General features: G+C 43.5%; 2 protein-coding genes and 1 pseudogene across 2 annotated transcripts; all 3 read right to left on the bottom strand.

Moving 5' to 3' along the window:
• Nucleotides 1-3,779: 3,779 nt before the first annotated feature.
• LOC136513645 (secreted RxLR effector protein 161-like) lies at nt 3,780-4,484 on the bottom strand. Its single transcript, XM_066507614.1, has one exon. It carries the CDS (start codon nt 4,482-4,484, stop codon nt 3,780-3,782), a length of 705 nt encoding a protein of 234 aa, XP_066363711.1.
• Nucleotides 4,485-11,934: 7,450 nt separating this feature from the next.
• On the bottom strand, nt 11,935-15,412 carry LOC136511898 (uncharacterized). The gene is made up of 8 exons (XM_066505915.1): nt 15,251-15,412; nt 14,993-15,118; nt 14,823-14,900; nt 14,110-14,235; nt 13,909-14,010; nt 13,671-13,817; nt 12,940-13,054; nt 11,935-11,987 (listed from the first exon to the last, which is right to left on the bottom strand). Exons 1-8 carry the CDS (start codon nt 15,410-15,412, stop codon nt 11,935-11,937), a joined length of 909 nt encoding a protein of 302 aa, XP_066362012.1.
• Nucleotides 15,413-16,892: 1,480 nt separating this feature from the next.
• LOC136510141 (uncharacterized) lies at nt 16,893-18,417 on the bottom strand (annotated as a pseudogene).
• Nucleotides 18,418-18,743: the final 326 nt, after the last annotated feature.

The raw sequence follows: 18,743 nt of genomic DNA, 5'->3' as shown, positions 1-18,743 counted from the left end.
TGGTAGAAAAGGAAGCTTCACCTGAGGCATTCTACCTTTTGCCGAGTCACAGAACTGTGAGAGTAAAAGCCGACCTCCGCAACTGCTGACGCGGCCACGCAGCGCACGGACAATGGGGGCGAAGCCGCGAAGGGCACCAATCAGCCGATGATCCGGAAAGATGCGTGACGCAGGGTCACAGTCAAGAGCGATCCCGCGTTCACAACGTCGACGACGCGATATAGGGATTGTAGTCTCCACATCTATGCTTGGGGGCCAAAGACTAAAGTCAAGGTAAGTTTTTTTTTCCTTTTTCTATGGCAGCGGTGGCAAGGGTTATGTAGCATGCGGAGAAAAGGAAAGAGATGGGTACAAGTGAGCGAATATGGTGACAGATGATCGAAAACAAGCTGAACAGAGGCAGGACACAGAGGCAGACACGGTGTAAACAAAAAAGTTTCCGACTAGGTCCGCTTGTCAGATTAGGGTAAGACACTTACATGCGTTGGATCGATTTTAAAGTATATCTAAGGGTCAAGAATTAAGGTGGGTAGAAAATACTACGGTGACAGGATAGATGTACCCAGCTTTATCATGCAAACTTACCCTCTATTATTGTGTTCGTATTTTGTTTCTTCTTCTTTTATGTAACTTTTCATCTTTTATTCATTTGCTTTTTTGTTTTGGACTTTGCTGCTTCAACAATTTGTTGGCATCATCCTTGTTTGGCCTGTAGGAGGCCCGCCCAAAGGAGGAGATGTAGGGGTGTGATTCCCCCTGACACCGCTCCACCGCAGAGGTAGAGTTCACTGAGATGATTGGCGATAGGCTCCCAATAATGCTGAGAGCTTGGCCATGAAGGAAGGTGACATCGGCGGAGAAGGCCTAACTGGAGAAGCGAACACCACCCTCGCGGGCAGTGCCTCTAGCTTAGACATCGGCGGCGACATGAGCCAGCCAATGAAGATCGATGAACACACATGATGCTCTCCTACCTGGCGTGCCAAATGTTGTGGGTTTGTAGCCATGACTAGTTTTTAGTGGTCGATGTATAGCTGGCATCCACCATATGCTGGAAATTGATTGGTTGTTTGGTAAGGAACAACTCAAAGATTCTTTTTCAAGATCTAAAAGACAGTGTAACGCCTAGTTCGTTTAGTGTTGTAGATACTTTAGATTTGAAATGCATATTATATATTATTAATACACAGAGTGTAAAATAGGAAGGAGGGTGAGCAAACATCATGTGTCACACCTAGCTCATTTAGGCCCTGTTCGCTTCTCTTATAATCCGTACTTTTTAGCTTGTTTTTTCAGCCAGAATAGTATTTTTCTCTCACAACAAATCAGCCAGAACAGTGTTTCGGCTTGTTTTTTCAGCAAAGCGAACGGGGCCTTAGTGTTGTAGATACTGTAGATTTGAAATGCAGATTGCATATTATTAATACAGAGAATGTAAAATAGGAAGGAGGGTGAGCCAACATCATGTTATGGATCTTTATGGTAGGCAAGTGGCAGAACAACTCATAATGTGTAACGCCTAGCTCATTTAGTGTTGTAGATACTACAGATTTGAAATACAGATTGCATTATTAATACACAGAATGTAAAATAGGAAGAGGGTGAGCCAAAATCGTGTTGTGCATCTTTAAGGTAGGTAAGTGGAAGAACAACTCATAATGATGCTAGCTGGCATTCTATGTACATAGTTGCACTGCAAAGAATACTATGTTTGACCACAGAATGAATCTGGAGTTGATGTGGTTGGTGTCCAACGAACCTGACCACGATTGTAACATAGTTTCAGCCCCCTTTTTGCCTCTTAATTAATATTGGTATGAAGACGTGATGCTCATGGAGGGCCAAAAACAAAACTATCACATAAAAATTATAGCTGGGCCTGGGCATGATGAGATGTGTCATCTAGCTTACTTAACCCCTTTTTTCCGTCATGTCTCGTGAACTTGATACACTGTACTCAGTGCCATCTGATTCTATGTTGTAAGTTGTAACATAGAAACTGACCATGAATATGTTATGTTAGAACAAATATATGGATTTTTATATTAAACTAGTGGAAATGCATATGCGGCACGCACGTGTCTATAAAAAAATCCTATATACAGTACAAGACTAACAATGCTAGACGTACCTATAGACCTTGTAAGAGGCATACAAACTAATAAAAAATATCAAGCCATAAATTTATCAATAGTCTAATATATCAAATCCTTGTATAATGAATGGTCAAAATTCCATAAAAATCGCAAGTTGTATTACCCTTGATTATAATCATGAACAAATTATCATTACTTTAAATAGCTGCCATGTCTTGTATAAAATCAAAGACTAAAAAAAATATGCAAACCACATGCTAGAAGCATATAGATTACCGATAAAATTTTTGCATAAGCCAAATCATTATCTTCTCCCGATAACCCGATGAACGACAACTCGTATCTGAAGCAACCGCCTGGTTGCCGAGGTTCAGTGAAATCACCTCTAAATAATTAATATGTGCAGTGGCCATGCGTGACAGGTTTGAATCATGGACATCTCGCATACATGTTGTCTTACATTGCCTATGGAAAATGAGGACCGGCCGTAGTGCTCCGAGTGCCTTAGTGATGGGGAATGTGACCAATACACACCGGTCAAAATGCTATGAAGAAGTGAGAATTTTCGAGCATGAACCCACCTTCACGTTGATTGAGTTGCTCTAGCGGGGGCGTGAGTGCAGCCTATCGGCAAGTGGATTGAGTTGCTCTAGCCGACGCCTCCTCTCCCTCCTACGCCTACACCACCACCACCAACAGTTTGAGATACAAGAGGCAAATAGAGAAATTCCAAACAATTAGCACAATGGTCTCATCAATGCATGTAGTTTCGGAGGTGTCAGCATAGTAGCATTATGTAGCAGCTTCATGAAAGCCAAAGAGCGTGTTTACCTCAACCATTCACAAAACATGCAGACTGATTTGTTTAGCTGTGTCAGGCACATGATCATCTTCTTATAGTAGCGCCAAAGAATTGTGCTTGCCAATTTTCACCCAGTTAGGTACATGAGTATGGGCTCAAACGAATCAAGTAAGCTGCTGACATTATGCAGTGTATAGCTAGACCGATTGACTTGGACACTGAACCTCGCTCCAATTTTCCTGCTGTGTATAACAGATTCAACAAGTACTATACCTTGTTAAATCTTCAGAGTATTTGGCCCAAAGAACGGCTCCCAAATAAATTATGTAACTTGGTGAACACAGGCATATCACGTGACCCAAACAATTTGAACGACGACGTTCTAAAGGACATTAGTCATGCGACTCCCCTAAAGAAAGCAAGATTCCGTAAAAACAGCTGCTGTAAATGTTGGAACCAGGCTTGATCCTGGAGCTCGCGCTTGTGTTAATGGCGGCGTGACGGCAACGTAGTCACCGCGACGAGAGCGGAGTAGATTGAAAACGCGAGAGCAACGAACAAGAGAAATATATGCTGCCAATATCGCAGCCCCACACGGTCGTCTTTCATTCTATTTATATGCTGATACAATAGGATCACGGAACAGGCTCCGAGTATCCCGGACTCCCCGCGCCACGCTGCGCACCGTGTGCACCGCCGTTTCACTGCGGCGTGCACCACGTGCCGCAGCACACAACGTGACGCTGAACAAATCGACCGACCCAGGTTGTGTTCGTGGACCAAGCACGCCTCTGGCCACGCTCAACCTGCACCTGACTAATGCATGACAATGAACAAGATCCTAACAGAATGATGCAACAATTTAGCTAACAAAACACCCCCTAAACTTGTTGCAGCTCGACGATGCCCAAAGCCTTCCTCAACTCCATAAATCTGATACGCCCGAGTGACTTCGTGAAGATGTCGGCCAACTGATTAGCAGTGCCTACATGATCCACCTCCACCTTCCCTTCCTCAATGCACTCACGCAGGAAATGATACTTTGTATCAATATGCTTGCTCCTGTCATGGTGCGCAGGATTCTTACTCAGTGCAATAGCAGACATATTATCCATGAGGAGTTTAACAGGCGCCTCCTTTGTTCCCATCAAGTCACCAATTAGTCGGCTCAACCATATTCCTTGACATGCTGCTGCTGCACCTGCCACATACTCTGCCTCACAGGAAGAGAGAGCTACCATTTTCTGCTTCTGTGATGCCCAAGTGACCAGGTTCTTCCCAAGAAAATATACCACACCAGTAGTACTCTTCCTGTCTTCTGAATCTCCAGCAAAGTCACTATCACTGAACCCGAGCAAAATGGGTTTCAGTTCAGTGCCTCGCCCATACCTGCAGCCATACTTGATTGTTCCTTTCAGATACCTAAGTATGTGCTTGACAGCAGCCCAATGTTCCTTGCTTGGAGCCTCCATGAACCTACTGACAACCCCAACCGCAAATGCAAGATCAGGTCTGGTGTTGACAAGGTACCTGAGACTTCCAATGATGCTTCTGTAAGCAGTTGGTTCCACAACTTCATCCTCCATCTTCTTGCTTAACTAGAGCCTTGCCTCCATGGGTGTTGCACACGGGTTACAGTTCAACATCCCTACAGACTTCAATATCTTAACTGCATAGGCATTTTGACTCAGGGTGATTCTATCTTCTCCTTGCTTGACTTCTATTCCCAAATAGTAGCTGAGAAGACTAAGATCACTCATGCTGAATTTCTTTTTCATCTCCAATTTAAACTGCCTTATGTCACTGACACCTGGCCCTGAGATAATTAGATCATCAGCATACACCCCCACAAGCAAGAAGGAGTTTCTGTTGCCTCTTCTATACACTGCATGTTCAAGTTTACTTCTCACAAAACCCAGAGATATCAACTCCTTGTCTAACTTAGCATTCCAGGCCCTAGGTGCCTACTTAAGCCCATAAAGTGCCTTCTTCAGTCTAAGCACTTTAGTATTGTTGCCCACACTGAAACCAGGAGGCTGCTGAACATATACAGTTTCAGTGAGATCTCCATTTAGGAATGCCGACTTGACATCCATGTGGTGTACCTCCCATCCACTTTGTGCTGCAAGTGCCAATAACACCCTCACTATCTCAATTCTTGCAACTGGTGCGAAGACTTCATCAAAATCCACTCCCTGGCATTGTGCATAGCCCTTTGCCACCAATCGTGCCTTATGTTTCACTACATTTCCCTCTGGATCCTTCTTAACCTTGAACACCCATTTGAGGCCTATAGCCTTCTGTTTGACCGGCAAGTCCCTGACTACCCAAGTTTGATTATCCTGGATTGCTTTCATCTCAGACTCCATTGCCTGACGCCAACAATCTTCTGACAATGCATCTTCAACAGTAGCTGGTTCTTCTGAAGCGATCAGACACAGGCCACTATACTCAAAACCCTGAACCTCATCAGTACTGTCGAACAGGTCAGGTAAAGTCATGTATCTCCTCGGTGCTTCATCTGTTCCTTCAGATGCATCTGACGGTGGTGTAGCCCACTGTATTTGCGGTATTGATCCCACAGATGATCCAGGCGTGTATGGTGATGCCGTAGACGCTCCTCCACCTGATGGAATTGAAGCTATAGGCGAAGCTAGTTCAGCGGCTTCATTTTCAGAATTGGCAACTGGCCCTGACTGTATTGCCGGACCGTGAACAGTGTCGTCCAAAAACTCATCAGCATACTTAACTGAAAATTCAGGCGCCAGCGTTGTTTCCCTGCTTGCTCTCACCTCCCAATTCCATCCATGCTTCTCGTCGAAGATCACATCCCTGGTCACAATCAACTTATCATTGACGGGATCATACACCCTATAACCTTTCGTTCCTTGTTCATATCCCAAGAACACACCCGGTGTGGACCGATCTGCCAGCTTGCTGATCCCCGACACCGTGCGCTTTGCATAGGCCTTGCAACCAAAAGTACGCAGATGCCGAACACTTGGCTTTCGTCCATACTAGGCTTCAAACGGGGTTTGTCCGTTCAAACTTTTTGTCGGTGAGCGGTTCAACAAGTACACAACAACCTTGACTGCTTCTCCCCAGAATTTCCCCGGCACTGACATGCTCTTAAGCATACACCTCGCCATCTCAACAACGGTTTGGTTGCGCCGCTCAATGACCCCGTTCTGTTGGGGAGTATAGGCTGTGGTGGTGTTGCGCTGGATTCCCTGTTCATTACAGTACACCAGGAAAGCGCGCGAATTGAATTCACCTCCATGATCGGTTCTAAAAGCCTTGAGCCGGTGCCCCGACTCGAGTTCTGCTGCCACCTTGAACGTCTTAAAATAGCCCAACGCCTCATCCTTTGATGCCAACAATTCCAGCCACATGAGACGGCTGTGGTCATCCACAATTAGCAGAAAATATGACTTCCCACCCGGTGTAGGTGGTGTTATCTGCCCACACAGATCACCATGAACTAACTCAAGTCCAACTTTGGCGCGGTATTCAGATGCTCTGGGAAACAGAGTTCTATGCTGCTTGCCCAGTGCACACCCATCACACACCTGTTCAGCCCGCCGTATCAGTGGCATCCCTTCCACCATTTCCTTGGCACCTAGGTCACGTAGCGACCTAAAATTCAGGTGGCCGTAGCGTGCATGCCACAACCAGGCTTCTTCATCCATCTTGGACAGCAGACAAACTAGAGAGACCAGGTTCAGCCTCATGATGTACAACCTATTCTTCCTCTCAGCACGGATCAACACACTGAGCTTGTTGCCATCAACCTGGCGTCTCTCAAACACCGTCATAACACCATGGTCCACCTCGACATGACACCCCCCTTCTTCAAGTTGACCAAGACTAATAATATTGCACTTTAGGGATGGGATGAAATATACCTCCATGAGCACCCGATGATTGTCATTCTTTCTAGCAATGGCTACAGCTCCAATGCCGTGAATCTCCACCGTCGACCCGTCACCGAATCTCATTGCACCCCGGACCGACTCGTCCAGAGTTACCATCGAGGCACGGCACCCAGTCATATGATTTGTGGCGCCCGTGTCAAGTACCCATGCGCCTTCGTTATATTCCGCCGGGAACACGCGTTCCTGATTCAGGAACACACGTTGCTCACCCAGCGTGACCGTCCGCACGATATTGCAGACCTGCGCCACCAGCAGGGCGCCTTCTTGATCAGCATTTGCATGGTGTGCAGCTTCCTGCCGCTCCTCACCTTGCGGCTTCGTCTTGCACTCCTTCACGAAGTGCCCATAGATGTTACACTTGCGACACATTCCCTTCCGTCGTGGTGTACCCATCGATGTGAGTTTTGTACTAGAGTCACGCCCTTCACCGCCGGCGCGTGCCCCAGACCTGTCTTTCTTGACGTAGCGGCCACGGCCCTTGCTTCCAGACCCAGACGACGAGTCCGGATCAGCACGGCTCTTGTGTTTCGCCGCCCATTCCTCCTCGGTCAAGAGGAGTTTAGCCGTCTTCTCCGTGACCTGCTCCACTGTAGGCTCGAACCTTTCCTCTGTCGCCCGCAGCCGCCCCACGAGTTCCTCGATCGTGAGGGTTTTCAGATCACTGAACATCTCGATGGCCACCGCTACCTGATTGTAGCGCGATGGCACGCCACGGAGAAATTTCCTCACCACCCGTGAGTCGTCAACACTCGTTTCTCCAAGCCCCTTCAGATCTGTTGCCAACTTTGTGATCCTGATGGCAAAATCATATATTGTTTCTCCCGGCTTGAACGAGATTGACTCAAACTCCCCAAGCAACTTCTGAGCGTTCACCTCCTTGACGCGATCTGCACCAAGACGCATCGTCTTGATCGCCTCCCATGCCTCCTTCATAGACTTCTTGTTCAGGAGCATCGAGTGCATTTCTTGAGGTACGCCACGGAGCATGGCTCCAAGAGCCAACCGATCTCGACGTCTCTCAGGTTTGTCAGATTCAACTGCATCCCATAGGTACATGCCCTCCAAGTTGCATTGGATGTGGGAAGACCACTCTTGGTAATTGGTTCGGGTAAGCATTGGCCACACGAGGTTTCCAGCAGCCTGATTGAATGCCCGATCCATGGACTCCTTCTCTCCCGACGTGCCCATCTCCGGCGACACCAATTCACACATCCTTCTTCTTCGTTCTGGTGGATCTGTCCACCCTATGTCTTCAGCAGCTACTCACCGCCACCACACGCCTCCTTCTCGACAACCTACAGCTCTGATACCACGTGTTGGAACCAGGCTTGATCCTGGAGCTCGTGCTTGTGTTAATGGCGGCGCGACGGCAACGTAGTCACCGTGACGAGAGCGGAGTAGATTGAAAACGCGAGAGCAACGAACAAGAGAAATATATGCTGCCAATATCGCAGCCCCACACGGTCGTCTTTCATTCTATTTATATGCTGATACAATAGGATCACGGAACAGGCTCCGAGTATCCCGGACTCCCCGCGCCACGTTGCGCACCGTGCGCACCGCCGTTTCACTGCGGCGTGCACCACGTGCTGCAGCACACAACGTGACGCTGAACAAATCGACCGACCCAGGTTGTGTTTGTGGACCAAGCACGCCTATGGCCACGCTCAACCTGCACCTGACTAATGCATGACAATGAACAAGATCCTAGCAGAATGATGCAACAATTTAGCTAACAGTAAAGGCTTAGTCCATTTGAGGTATGGGAAGGTACTCAAACAATTCATTCAGATAGCCGTTTCAGCTATGTGGCAAAGCACATACAAGCGTGATTAGGATAATTAATCCCTGGTTTGAATACGAGGAAGCTTCAGAACTCTGAAGTTTCCATGTACAGGGCATCACCGCATCACAATGCCCTCAGATACCTGTGAGTTTTCAAGCCACGTAGCTTACCTGGATGATCTTTGTAATACCCTGAATTTTAAAAAATTAATGGGTTGATCGTGCAGACTGAAAAGAGGAGAAAATTTTGACTTCTTGAACTGTAAGTCCCATGGACAATCGGAGACCATATTTTTGTAGATCTCGTCGAAACAAATCCATTTGACTAGCAACATGTTCCGTTTGGAGGTCGGAAAAATTTAGTAGGAGCCGCTAAATTTGAACCCTTGCATATGACTTAGGTTTCCTAATCGGTTAAGACAAAGAAAAGGCAGGGTTTTTTTTCACGCCACAAACTCTTCTCACGCCACCACTTGTTCGACTCATTCTTTTTGGTAATGACTTTAATACCCATGGCCATATTTTTGTCCAGCCGCGCGCGCACAATCACTCACGCCCGACACCGCACTCATCTCCCTCCCCACGCGCCACGGTTCCTCCCTCTCTCCCCTCCGATGGTGACGGCGGGTTCCGGCAGCGGCTCCTCCACACGCGCCCAACGCAGCTCCTCCCCGACGTGGCTCCTCCCTCTCTCCCCTCCAGTGGAGGCGGCGGGCATCGACAGCGGGCGGCGGCGCAGATGAGGTAGGTGACTTCCTCCTCCTCCTGGATCTGCGAGTTAGGGTTCTGGCGAGCTCTCCCTCTCATCTTCCCCAACTCCGGCGGCCTTAGAAGGGAAGTGGTTTGGGGAGGAAGGCCGGCTAGGTGGTGGGGAGGTGGGCAGGTGGTTTAGGGGCCCTGGTGACGGAGGAGGCGGCCGGACCAGGTTAGGGTGGGGGTGCCATGGCCATGGCGGCGGCGGGGGCTAGGGCGGGCGGGGGGGGGGGGGGGGGGGGGAGCTCCGGCGAAACCCTAGCTCGCCCACGGCGGGGCGATGGGCAACGGGGCGGTGGGACCGCAGGAGGAAGAAGATGAACAGTACCATGCGAGGAAGAATAAGATGAACAGGACCATGAGAGGAAGAAGAGAGAAGAGAGAGAGCGCGTGCAGAGCGGCTGGCCTAACACATGGCTGGCCGGGCAATAGCCGTGTGCTCCTCTTTTTTTTTCCTTCATGACTCTGTTCGTGCTCCTGCCGCCGCTTTGCTCTAATCGATGCTGCCAAAGATCTCTCCCTCCCGGACCCTTGTTGCTCTGCCATCTCCTGCGAAGTATTCGGCTTACTAGTAACCGCGCGTGCATTTGCAACCGTGGCGCTGCACTGATTTTCCTAGGGTGTTGATTAACCTGTCCTGTGTGCTGAAGTTTCCCTGAAGCACCAGGTGCTGTTGCTTGGTCCTCGATTAGTAATAGGTAAACGACATGGTGCCGGCTAAAGAAAATAGGAGAGGGCAGGGCAACTATGGGAAAAGCAAGTGAAAGAAATTTTTTAGGAATCCAGGATCCATTCAATCCTTTGCAAATTGTTACCTCTGCTCTGAGTTCGATTCTTTAAGGAGCAATCAGATAATGAAATTCTGTGCGGAGAAGAGTACGCCAATGGTATGTGTAAATTAGACTGACTAGTTCATGAATTTCTAGGAATAATTGGTGTGGAGTTTTAATGGTGCACTAAAAGAAAAGTTGTAGCCTATGTTTTTATCTTTCCAGTAGCTTCTGTTTCACTCGAATTGGATTAACGGATTAGGAGTTATGCCCGAATTAGTGCAGCTGTCTGACTTGATATATTCTCGTAAAGAAATATCTTTTATCTATTTTCGACAAGATTAGAGCCAGAATTGGTCCTGACTTTCTCAACAGTAGTTCTAAGAATTTTTTTCTAGATATTTAAGATGTATTTGTTTGCTTTAGTTGGTTAAGCGGATCGAGAGTTATCATCAAAACAGCGGGGAACTAGGAATCCTAAGCGATTTTTCTCGAGAATATGAGAATTGATTGTTTAAAGTTTGAGTGAGAGTTTTATTTGTGTGAGTTTCATAAAATAGGTTCATCATGGTTGTTAATGAAATAGTTAGATGACACGTGCACATATATGATATCACAAATATTTGTCAACTATTTTTCTGGATTAAATTAAATCTCTAAGTTTCTAACAGCACCCGTGGAGCTCGTCATCAGTGGAAACAGGAAATTAGGCATACACCCTGGTTAGAGTTAGGCAACGATGCAGTGCGATGCCCCATCCTGACCCAATCGAATGCGAGAGGCAGAGGGAAGCTAGAGACACAACCATGAGCGATGAAGGCATCGCCACCATCTCCTCCTGTGCCACCGACGATGTCCCGAGATTTATCCTGCAGTGCATCCACGGCCTAGGGTCCACGGGTGCCACAAGCTAGTAGAGAAGGCGGGCATCTAGGACATGTGCGGCGTGCACAGGGTTGGCCTCTAGCCAGCGGAGGAGGCATGACGAGGTCGGGCGCCACAAGCTGGCAAACATGGCGGGTGGGGTCGGATGCTACAAGCCAACAGAGAAGGCGAGCCCAAGGTAGACGATCGCTGGCTAGCAGAAGCGCACCCAAAGTCAGCCGTTGCAGACCAACGAAGGAGGGCGGACGATTTTAGGAGGGGTACAGACTACAGATGCAAAGCCGTGCAGATGCACAATTTTGGGAAGGATGTGTTAGCGTCGTGATGTATGGTGCTGAGGAGATTAAAAATAACTAGTGCTAAGGTGGACGAACAAATGTTCAATCGGCTAGAGGTCTTGTGTCAGTGGTGTGTTTGGTGCTACTGGGTAGACGTTAACACTTGAGGCTTTTTAGTTGTAGATAGATAGATATTAAATCTCAGTAAGCAACCAGTTCTACCCCCCAACGTGCAACTAATGCATCAACACATGCAGAAGCCAGATAATCGTATTGCTTATGAAATATGTTGAACACTGAGTTATGAATTGGAATATATTCAAAAGAAATTTATTAGCACTCAGTGCACTTGAAGCATTAAGGATAACAAATTCTGCAGTCTCACATGAGCTAATTCAAGTTTTGGTTTTGCAATTAATTATTATTTTGGTAATGACAATACACTAAAAATAAGAACAAACCACAACATCATAAGTGTTGGTGAAATTTTATTGGTATGTAGTGTGCAAGAAGTTTCATTAGTCTGCATCCTGATTGTCCATCCCCTCCTTAATCCTAAATTGAGGTGGCCTTCCTGTCGTTGAGCTAGTTGCTTTTTTTGCTGGCAACCTTCTTGCCTCTAATGTTTTCTTATTCAGACTCATTTGCTGAATCGGTGCCACCTGAGGTATCACCGTCTTTTGCTAGCATTAAAAACCATAAATTATGTATCAGAGAATGGATGGGAAAACACAACATATTAAACAATGATAAAATAGTAATATTTGTTCAAATAGAACCAGTACATGTGTACTAACTTTTACCATTCAAATCTCACGTATAATTTGTTATTGAACATGTGTGCTGCCTAGTTCCATATGTAAACAATCTTTCTATTGAGGCATGTGTTTCAATCAAGAAGGTTGGATGCATCTAATCAACCACACAATTTTGTATCTTGAGATTGTAGTTCATCACTAAAAGAGGTATTCACAAAATAACCAGGGCTATCCCGTCTGTCCCAATTTGAGTTGGATTCAAACGAAATTCCACATGAGAAGATTTAAGAAGAGGTGAAAAATGAACTTAGTGGTGCACATCAATATTAACTAGTATTGTGTGCTATGCATGCTAAGGATTATGGGCATATGGTCTGGTTAATCATCTAACTACCAATACTCTTGAAACTTTTATTTGTAAAGTTAATTCTTTGCTTACTTACCTGGTGCTTATAAATTGAGTAAAAGTCAGAATACAAGCCAAATAATTAAAGGCCAAAGTATAATGTTGCCTATTTTATCTCAAACTAAGCACATCAGATTTAAAGCTTCCATGTAAGATATGATATTTCAGTATCTATTGTTGCATAGAAAATTTGGAAACAATCCCTGAGAGTTTTCATAAAATTTTGTGATAGCACATATACCATCATTCCCAATGCACAAAAAGAAATGAGAAGACCGTTAGAAGCAACAATGCAAAATTTAAGTAGCAAAAAACAAAATATAAACTCTTGATAACCAACCCCATACTATCTTTGATGTCATTTAAGTATTTGCAAAATTTTAGAACATAAATAAAGTAATAAAAACTCAAGCAGGTGTGCACACAACTGTACAAAAATTTATGATAATAACAACAAATGTAGGAACTTACAGTCATCTATATTTAGATCATGTTCTATTTTCAATGCTCGCCTAGACCGAGATGATCTTGTGGGCTCCTGATAAGGCTTCTCATTTACTATTAATCTATTACGTAAACTTTCATGCTGCCATAGAAAAGAAAATTAATCAATTATATACTAGAATTACCTCTGTAGTTTTCCACTGCTACTCTTTATAGTCATTAGATTTGATTTTGTGCACTATGATATATATGCTCTTTGATATATACTATTGAGATACCTAAAGTGCTGGAAGCCTACAATATATGTTTTTGAAAACTAAATAGTTTAAAGTTATATTATTCTAATATTGGAAAGTTTGGAAGCAAACTTGTCGAGAAGGTAAACTTTTTGTGGGTGGAGGGAGTATAAGAAATCTCGTCCCCAATTGCCAAAAAACCAAGACCATAAATAAAATTACCGCTACAAAACATTAAGTGAAAGTTGATTTCCATAACATTGTTGACCCATAAATAATTGTTTCCTAGTTACTCATTGCTGATGGTAATGGTAAAACAAACTAGGTAACAAGTGATTGAAAGAAATGCAAATACGAAACCATTTGGAAGTTAGGAAAGACAAATGGGGATGAATCAAGTGGCAAGGGAACAAAATTCACTACCTTTGTTTCTAGATGATAATGTCCAAAATGCAAGCAACTAGGAAAAAGTATATCATGCAGATTTTCACTAGATAAACAAAAAACCAAGAGAACAATTACCATATCTGTGGATATTTCAAAAGAGTACAGATCATGAACACTTGTCCTTTGAATAATTGCATGCTTGGATACCGTTCCAGTTTCTAGGAAGGATAATGCAGATTTCAATGTGCGGAATGTGTAGGAACTAGCAGGATCCGTGTAATACTGCATGATAAGGCAAAATAATGATTCCTAAATCAAGTAATGTTCATTCATTCAATGGTAAAAATCATGACTAATGAGCCATATTATTTACCGGATCTCTCCTGATCAATCCTTCCTTTGTTTTTCTATATACTATTTCTTTTACCCAACCTTCAGGCAATCCGCTTGGCCGAAAGTCCACTTTTGCAAGTATCTACACATATGCCAAACAAATAAATAGAAAAGACATCAAACACTGAAAAAAAGATGTAATGTGTTATTTGAGTTGAACAAGTTCTAGCAAGAGACACACATTGTCTTCAGAACTTGTGTCACATTGTCCATTGGTGTCGCACCCAGAGACCTTTGCCTCATTGATATATAGTAGTACATCTTGCTTTGATAGCAATCGCACACCAGTGATTGAGTGGACATAAAACTACAATGAAACCATAAGGACTATCAGTAGTAGCCATCAATGTATACTAAAATCATTGGTACACAACATTGTTTGCACTTGATGCTCCATTTCAAAATTAATTCAATTACTTGTAAGACCTGAAGATAACATATACATAACTTTATTTATAATAAGTTTCTTGGATCAAAGCTAGACAATGGATAGGATATACGTAATAAATAAGTTTCCTAAATAAAAACAATAGTTAAGTTTATAAGAATATAAAAATGCAATGATCTCATACAGTGATATTCCTTACATACCTCCACTCTAGTTTGCTCTTCACTGGGGTGCAATTACGTACTCAGAATCTAGCTATTCCATATCATCCTCTTCTATAATTCAAATATGTTCAATGTATTCGTTTATTATTTGGAAAATTTAGTATCTACTGAGTTTATTGTTTGAATGTAACAATTTGCATACAAATAAAAGAATGTTACATTAAGAGATAACTTGTTTAATTGCAATTATTAGTTACTATGAGAGCCTCAAAGTAATGTAAAACCAGCAACATATATATAATATAGCAATGGTACCAACTAACTAAACCCATGGCTATATACCTTGTACATCTTGTCTGTCTTCTCCCCACCAGCTCTTATCTCCATTACCCACCCCTTTGGAAGCCATTCATGTTGTCTCTGAATATGCAAGCATAATGAACATACAAAGAATTGTAATAACACATCTAAAATAAAAAGTTGGTCATACATAAAAAATTGTAGTCAGGCACCTGAAGTGTGTTTTCTGCACCACGTTCCTTCGATTCCAGCATACGCTCATCTATCCCGGAAAAAAGGTACTCCAATACTTCCGACTTCATGGTGAATGTGTAATTTGATATGGGAGAAGTATAGTACTGCTTGCAAAATAGTTCAAAGGTTCATAAATCTGAATAATAGGAAAGTCTAGTTTACAGGTGACATTCCATACGGCACAATTACTTGTTGAATCATATACAAGCACTATTCCTATAGTTTGAGAAACATACTCGAATAATGGTGCCATCTTCAGCGTGGTAGACCTCCATGATCCATCCATCAGGGAGCCAATCCGGTGGCTCCGCTAATGCCTCAATATCCTCCTCCTCATCCAGAGTAGTTGGTTCCTTTGCCTCCTCATCCGATATCGTAGTAATAGGTTTGTCACCCATTTTTCGAGGGTTTGGCTACAATCTACTTATGCTTACCTTCTAGCTTTGGATCTATCAAAGCAAAGGATTACTTCAACGATGGGTATTTATACTAATCTTCCTATCCATCTGGTGCTAGCTGGCATGCATCCACCATAGGCTAGAAATTGACTCGTTGTTTGGTAAGGAACAACTCAAAGAATCTTATTCAAGATCTAACAGATAGTGTAACGCCTAGCTCGTTTAGTGTTGTAGATACTGCAGATTTGAAATGCAGATTGCATTATTAATACACAGAATGTAAAATAGGAAAGAGGGTGAGCTAACATCATGTGTAACGCCTAGCTCATTTAGTGTTGTAGATACTACAGATTTGAAATGCAGATTGCATTATTAATACATAGAATGTAAAATAGGAAGGAGGGTGAGCCAACATCATGTTGTGGATCTTTATGGTAGGCAAGTGGCAGAACAACTCATAATGTGTAACGCCTAGCTCATTTAATGTTGTAGATACTGCAGATTTGAAATATAGATTGCATTATTAATACAACGAATGTGAAATAGGAAGGAGGGTGAGCCAACATTGAGTTGTGGATCTTTAAGGTAGGTAAGTGGAAGAACAACTCATAATGATGCTAGTTGGCATTCTATGTACATAGCTGCACTGCAAAGAATACTATGTTTGACCACAGAATGAATCTGGACTTGATGTGGTTGGTGTCCAGCGAACCTAACCACGATTGTAATATAGTTTCAGCCCCTTTTTTGCCTCTTAATTAATATTGGTATGAAGACGTGATGCTCATGGAGGGCCAAAAACAAAACTATCACATAAAAATTATAGTTGGGCCTGGGCATGATGAGATGTGTCATCTAGCTTACTTAACCCCTTTTTTTCATGATGTCTCATGAACTTGATACTGAACTGTACTCAGTGCAATCTGATTGCTTGTTGTAAGTTGTAACATAGAAAATGACCATGAATATGTTATGTTAGAACAAATATATGGATTTTTATATTAAACTAGTGGAAATGCACATGCGGCATCCTATATACAGTTCAAGGCTAACAATGCTAGACTTACCTGGACCTTGTAATAGGCATACAAATTAATGAAAATTATCAAGCCATAAAATTATGAACAGTCTAATGTATCAAATCCTTGTATAACGAATGGTCAAAATTCACATAAAAATTGCAAGTTGTATTACCCTCGATTATAATCATGAACAAATTATCATTACTTTAAATGGCTGCCATGTCTTCTATAAAATCAAAGACTAAAAATATGCAAACCACATGCTAGATACGTATAGATTACTGATAATATTTTTTACATATCCATTGGCCACATGGCACACTTGCTACCATCTGCTCTCAGATCCCTCCGTATCAATCAACATTTGACCATGCAAAGAGTACAAGCATCTAAAACACCCGTGTAACAAACTCGCAGACGTGACGTGTGCGCAACCAGCCATCGTGGTATGTTATCCATCAATCTGGACCCCAAGCCTCATCACGCATTGCTTGTCTAGCGGCAATTCTGTTCTTCCTCTCTCCCTCCTGTTTCTTCAACTCGTCAGACCCAAAGTTTGTGAACTGCTTCAATCCCATCCCATGAGCAATTAGCCTTTGAGCCGTTCTTGCAGATGTCTTTGGTCTCAGCTTGGGCGGATCTAGGTCTGCAGCGAGACACGAGAGCAACTTAGAACACAGTGTGCAGCAATTCTAAAAAGACCAGATAATTAAGATGTGATAATCCACAAAGCATGCAAAGAGAGGCAAGCAAGTAGAAAGGAATCATCACAAGACACAAGGTGTTACCTCTACCATCTATTTTTGTCAATAGGTCATCATCCTGCTTCAGTGACCGTACTTTGTATCTTGGAGGTATGCAAGCTTGAGCCTCATTAGCTGCATGTCAATTTGAAAGAATAAAGGGGTCAGAATAAATGGAACCAAAGCTACAACAACAGCATCAGTGGATGGCTTCACTGTTAATATCATCTCCATCAAGTTCTAGCCTAACAGAATGGAATACCAGCAAAATATTAAAGTTGAAAAAACCATGAAACACAGCAAAATGCAATGTTCCACAAGCTCACAGAATGAGTAGACAAAATGACTTGTAAACAAACTGACAGAACTTATTCAGGTTTTAGGGGTGGAGTTATGGTGAGACCACCTATCATTGTAACCCACAAGTTTCTTCTCTCAGATAACTATACTTGTCTAATCCATCGTATCTCAGATAACTGATGTCAGAACATCATGTGCTACGATGGTACCATACACAAGCAAAGTTCCAAATAGCTGCAAGAACCAAATTACCAGCTGATGGAGTCCGAAAAACAGCAAGTGCAGAAGTATCATTAATCCAGCAAATGGCAACTCCGTGATCCCCAAACTTCTCAAAAATCCTTTCCTGTTGTCCGCGTGCTTGGTGAAAAGTCATATAAAACAAGGACATGCCTTGTCCCAAACTGTGCAGCAGCTACAAGGCCAAGCTAAGTAATGAAGTCCTCCATTTAAAATTCAGCATGAACAATATAACCATGCATATAAAAATGGTATCTTGAATACCTGTAACAGCATTGTTCTCTGGCCCATTCACATGATCCTTTGATCCAACCTGAGGACTAGACTGTTTGTCATCCAACTCTCTTTCCGAACCACACTGGTCACTGTACAGAACACTCTTATTGTAAAGAAATGAGCCCCTCCACCTCCTTTTGGGTCCTGAACATGGGGTGCTATTTTTTTCTGAGGAGCTGCAAGAAGATACTCTAGCTTCTTGCTCAGGAGAGAGCACTAGTGTGTCATCAAGGGCGCCACTATCCGCAATAGCCTCCCAATCTGCAAGCATCAAAGGAGGAATGCACGATCTCAATTTCCCGTGAGCTGTGTCCACAAGTTCAATAGCACAAGAAAGTTATAAAAAGTCAAAAACAATACCATCCTCCCCATCTTCATTGTTTTTATCAGTATTAGCTGAGACTTCGGAGTCTTTTGAACCCATCGCGCACTCTTGTGATGAACATTTCTCTGACAGCTCTTGATCCCTTCAGTCGTTTGACATAAAACAAACATATAAGTAACTACTAAGTAAGAACTAACAAAGAGGCGCCCAAGTAGGAGATCGTACATGAAGCCAAATATACTGAGGGAGTCAAACTAGTACATAACTAGCTAGTGTACCTGGTACTACTGTTTTAGATATATCCATTTTGCCACTGAATCTGGTGTTAGAAGTAGCAGCCAATCTGAGCATGCGGAGAAATGGGGTAACTACAGAGTACAGAGTCAAGTGCCTCACCTTTTAGTCAGGTTCCTCACCTTTTAGTC

The sequence above is a fragment of the Miscanthus floridulus genome, chromosome 16 (assembly GCF_019320115.1).
Source record: "Miscanthus floridulus cultivar M001 chromosome 16, ASM1932011v1, whole genome shotgun sequence".
Taxonomy (NCBI): Eukaryota; Viridiplantae; Streptophyta; class Magnoliopsida; order Poales; family Poaceae; genus Miscanthus; species Miscanthus floridulus.
This window is presented reverse-complemented; position numbering and strand designations above follow the sequence as displayed.

What these genes read in the sequence shown, in the direction of transcription:
- LOC136513645 (XM_066507614.1), bottom strand. Translation starts at nt 4,484, where the DNA reads ATGGAGGATGAAGTTGTGGAACCAACTGCTTACAGAAGCATCATTGGA.
- LOC136511898 (XM_066505915.1), bottom strand. Translation starts at nt 15,412, where the DNA reads ATGGGTGACAAACCTATTACTACGATATCGGATGAGGAGGCAAAGGAA. An exon ending in GTGCAGAAAACACACTTCAG is followed by an intron (nt 14,901 to 14,992) that starts GTGCCTGACTAC and finishes TTGCATATTCAG; the next exon opens with AGACAACATGAATGGCTTCC. An exon ending in AGACAGACAAGATGTACAAG is followed by an intron (nt 14,236 to 14,822) that starts GTATATAGCCAT and finishes GTTTCATTGTAG; the next exon opens with TTTTATGTCCACTCAATCAC.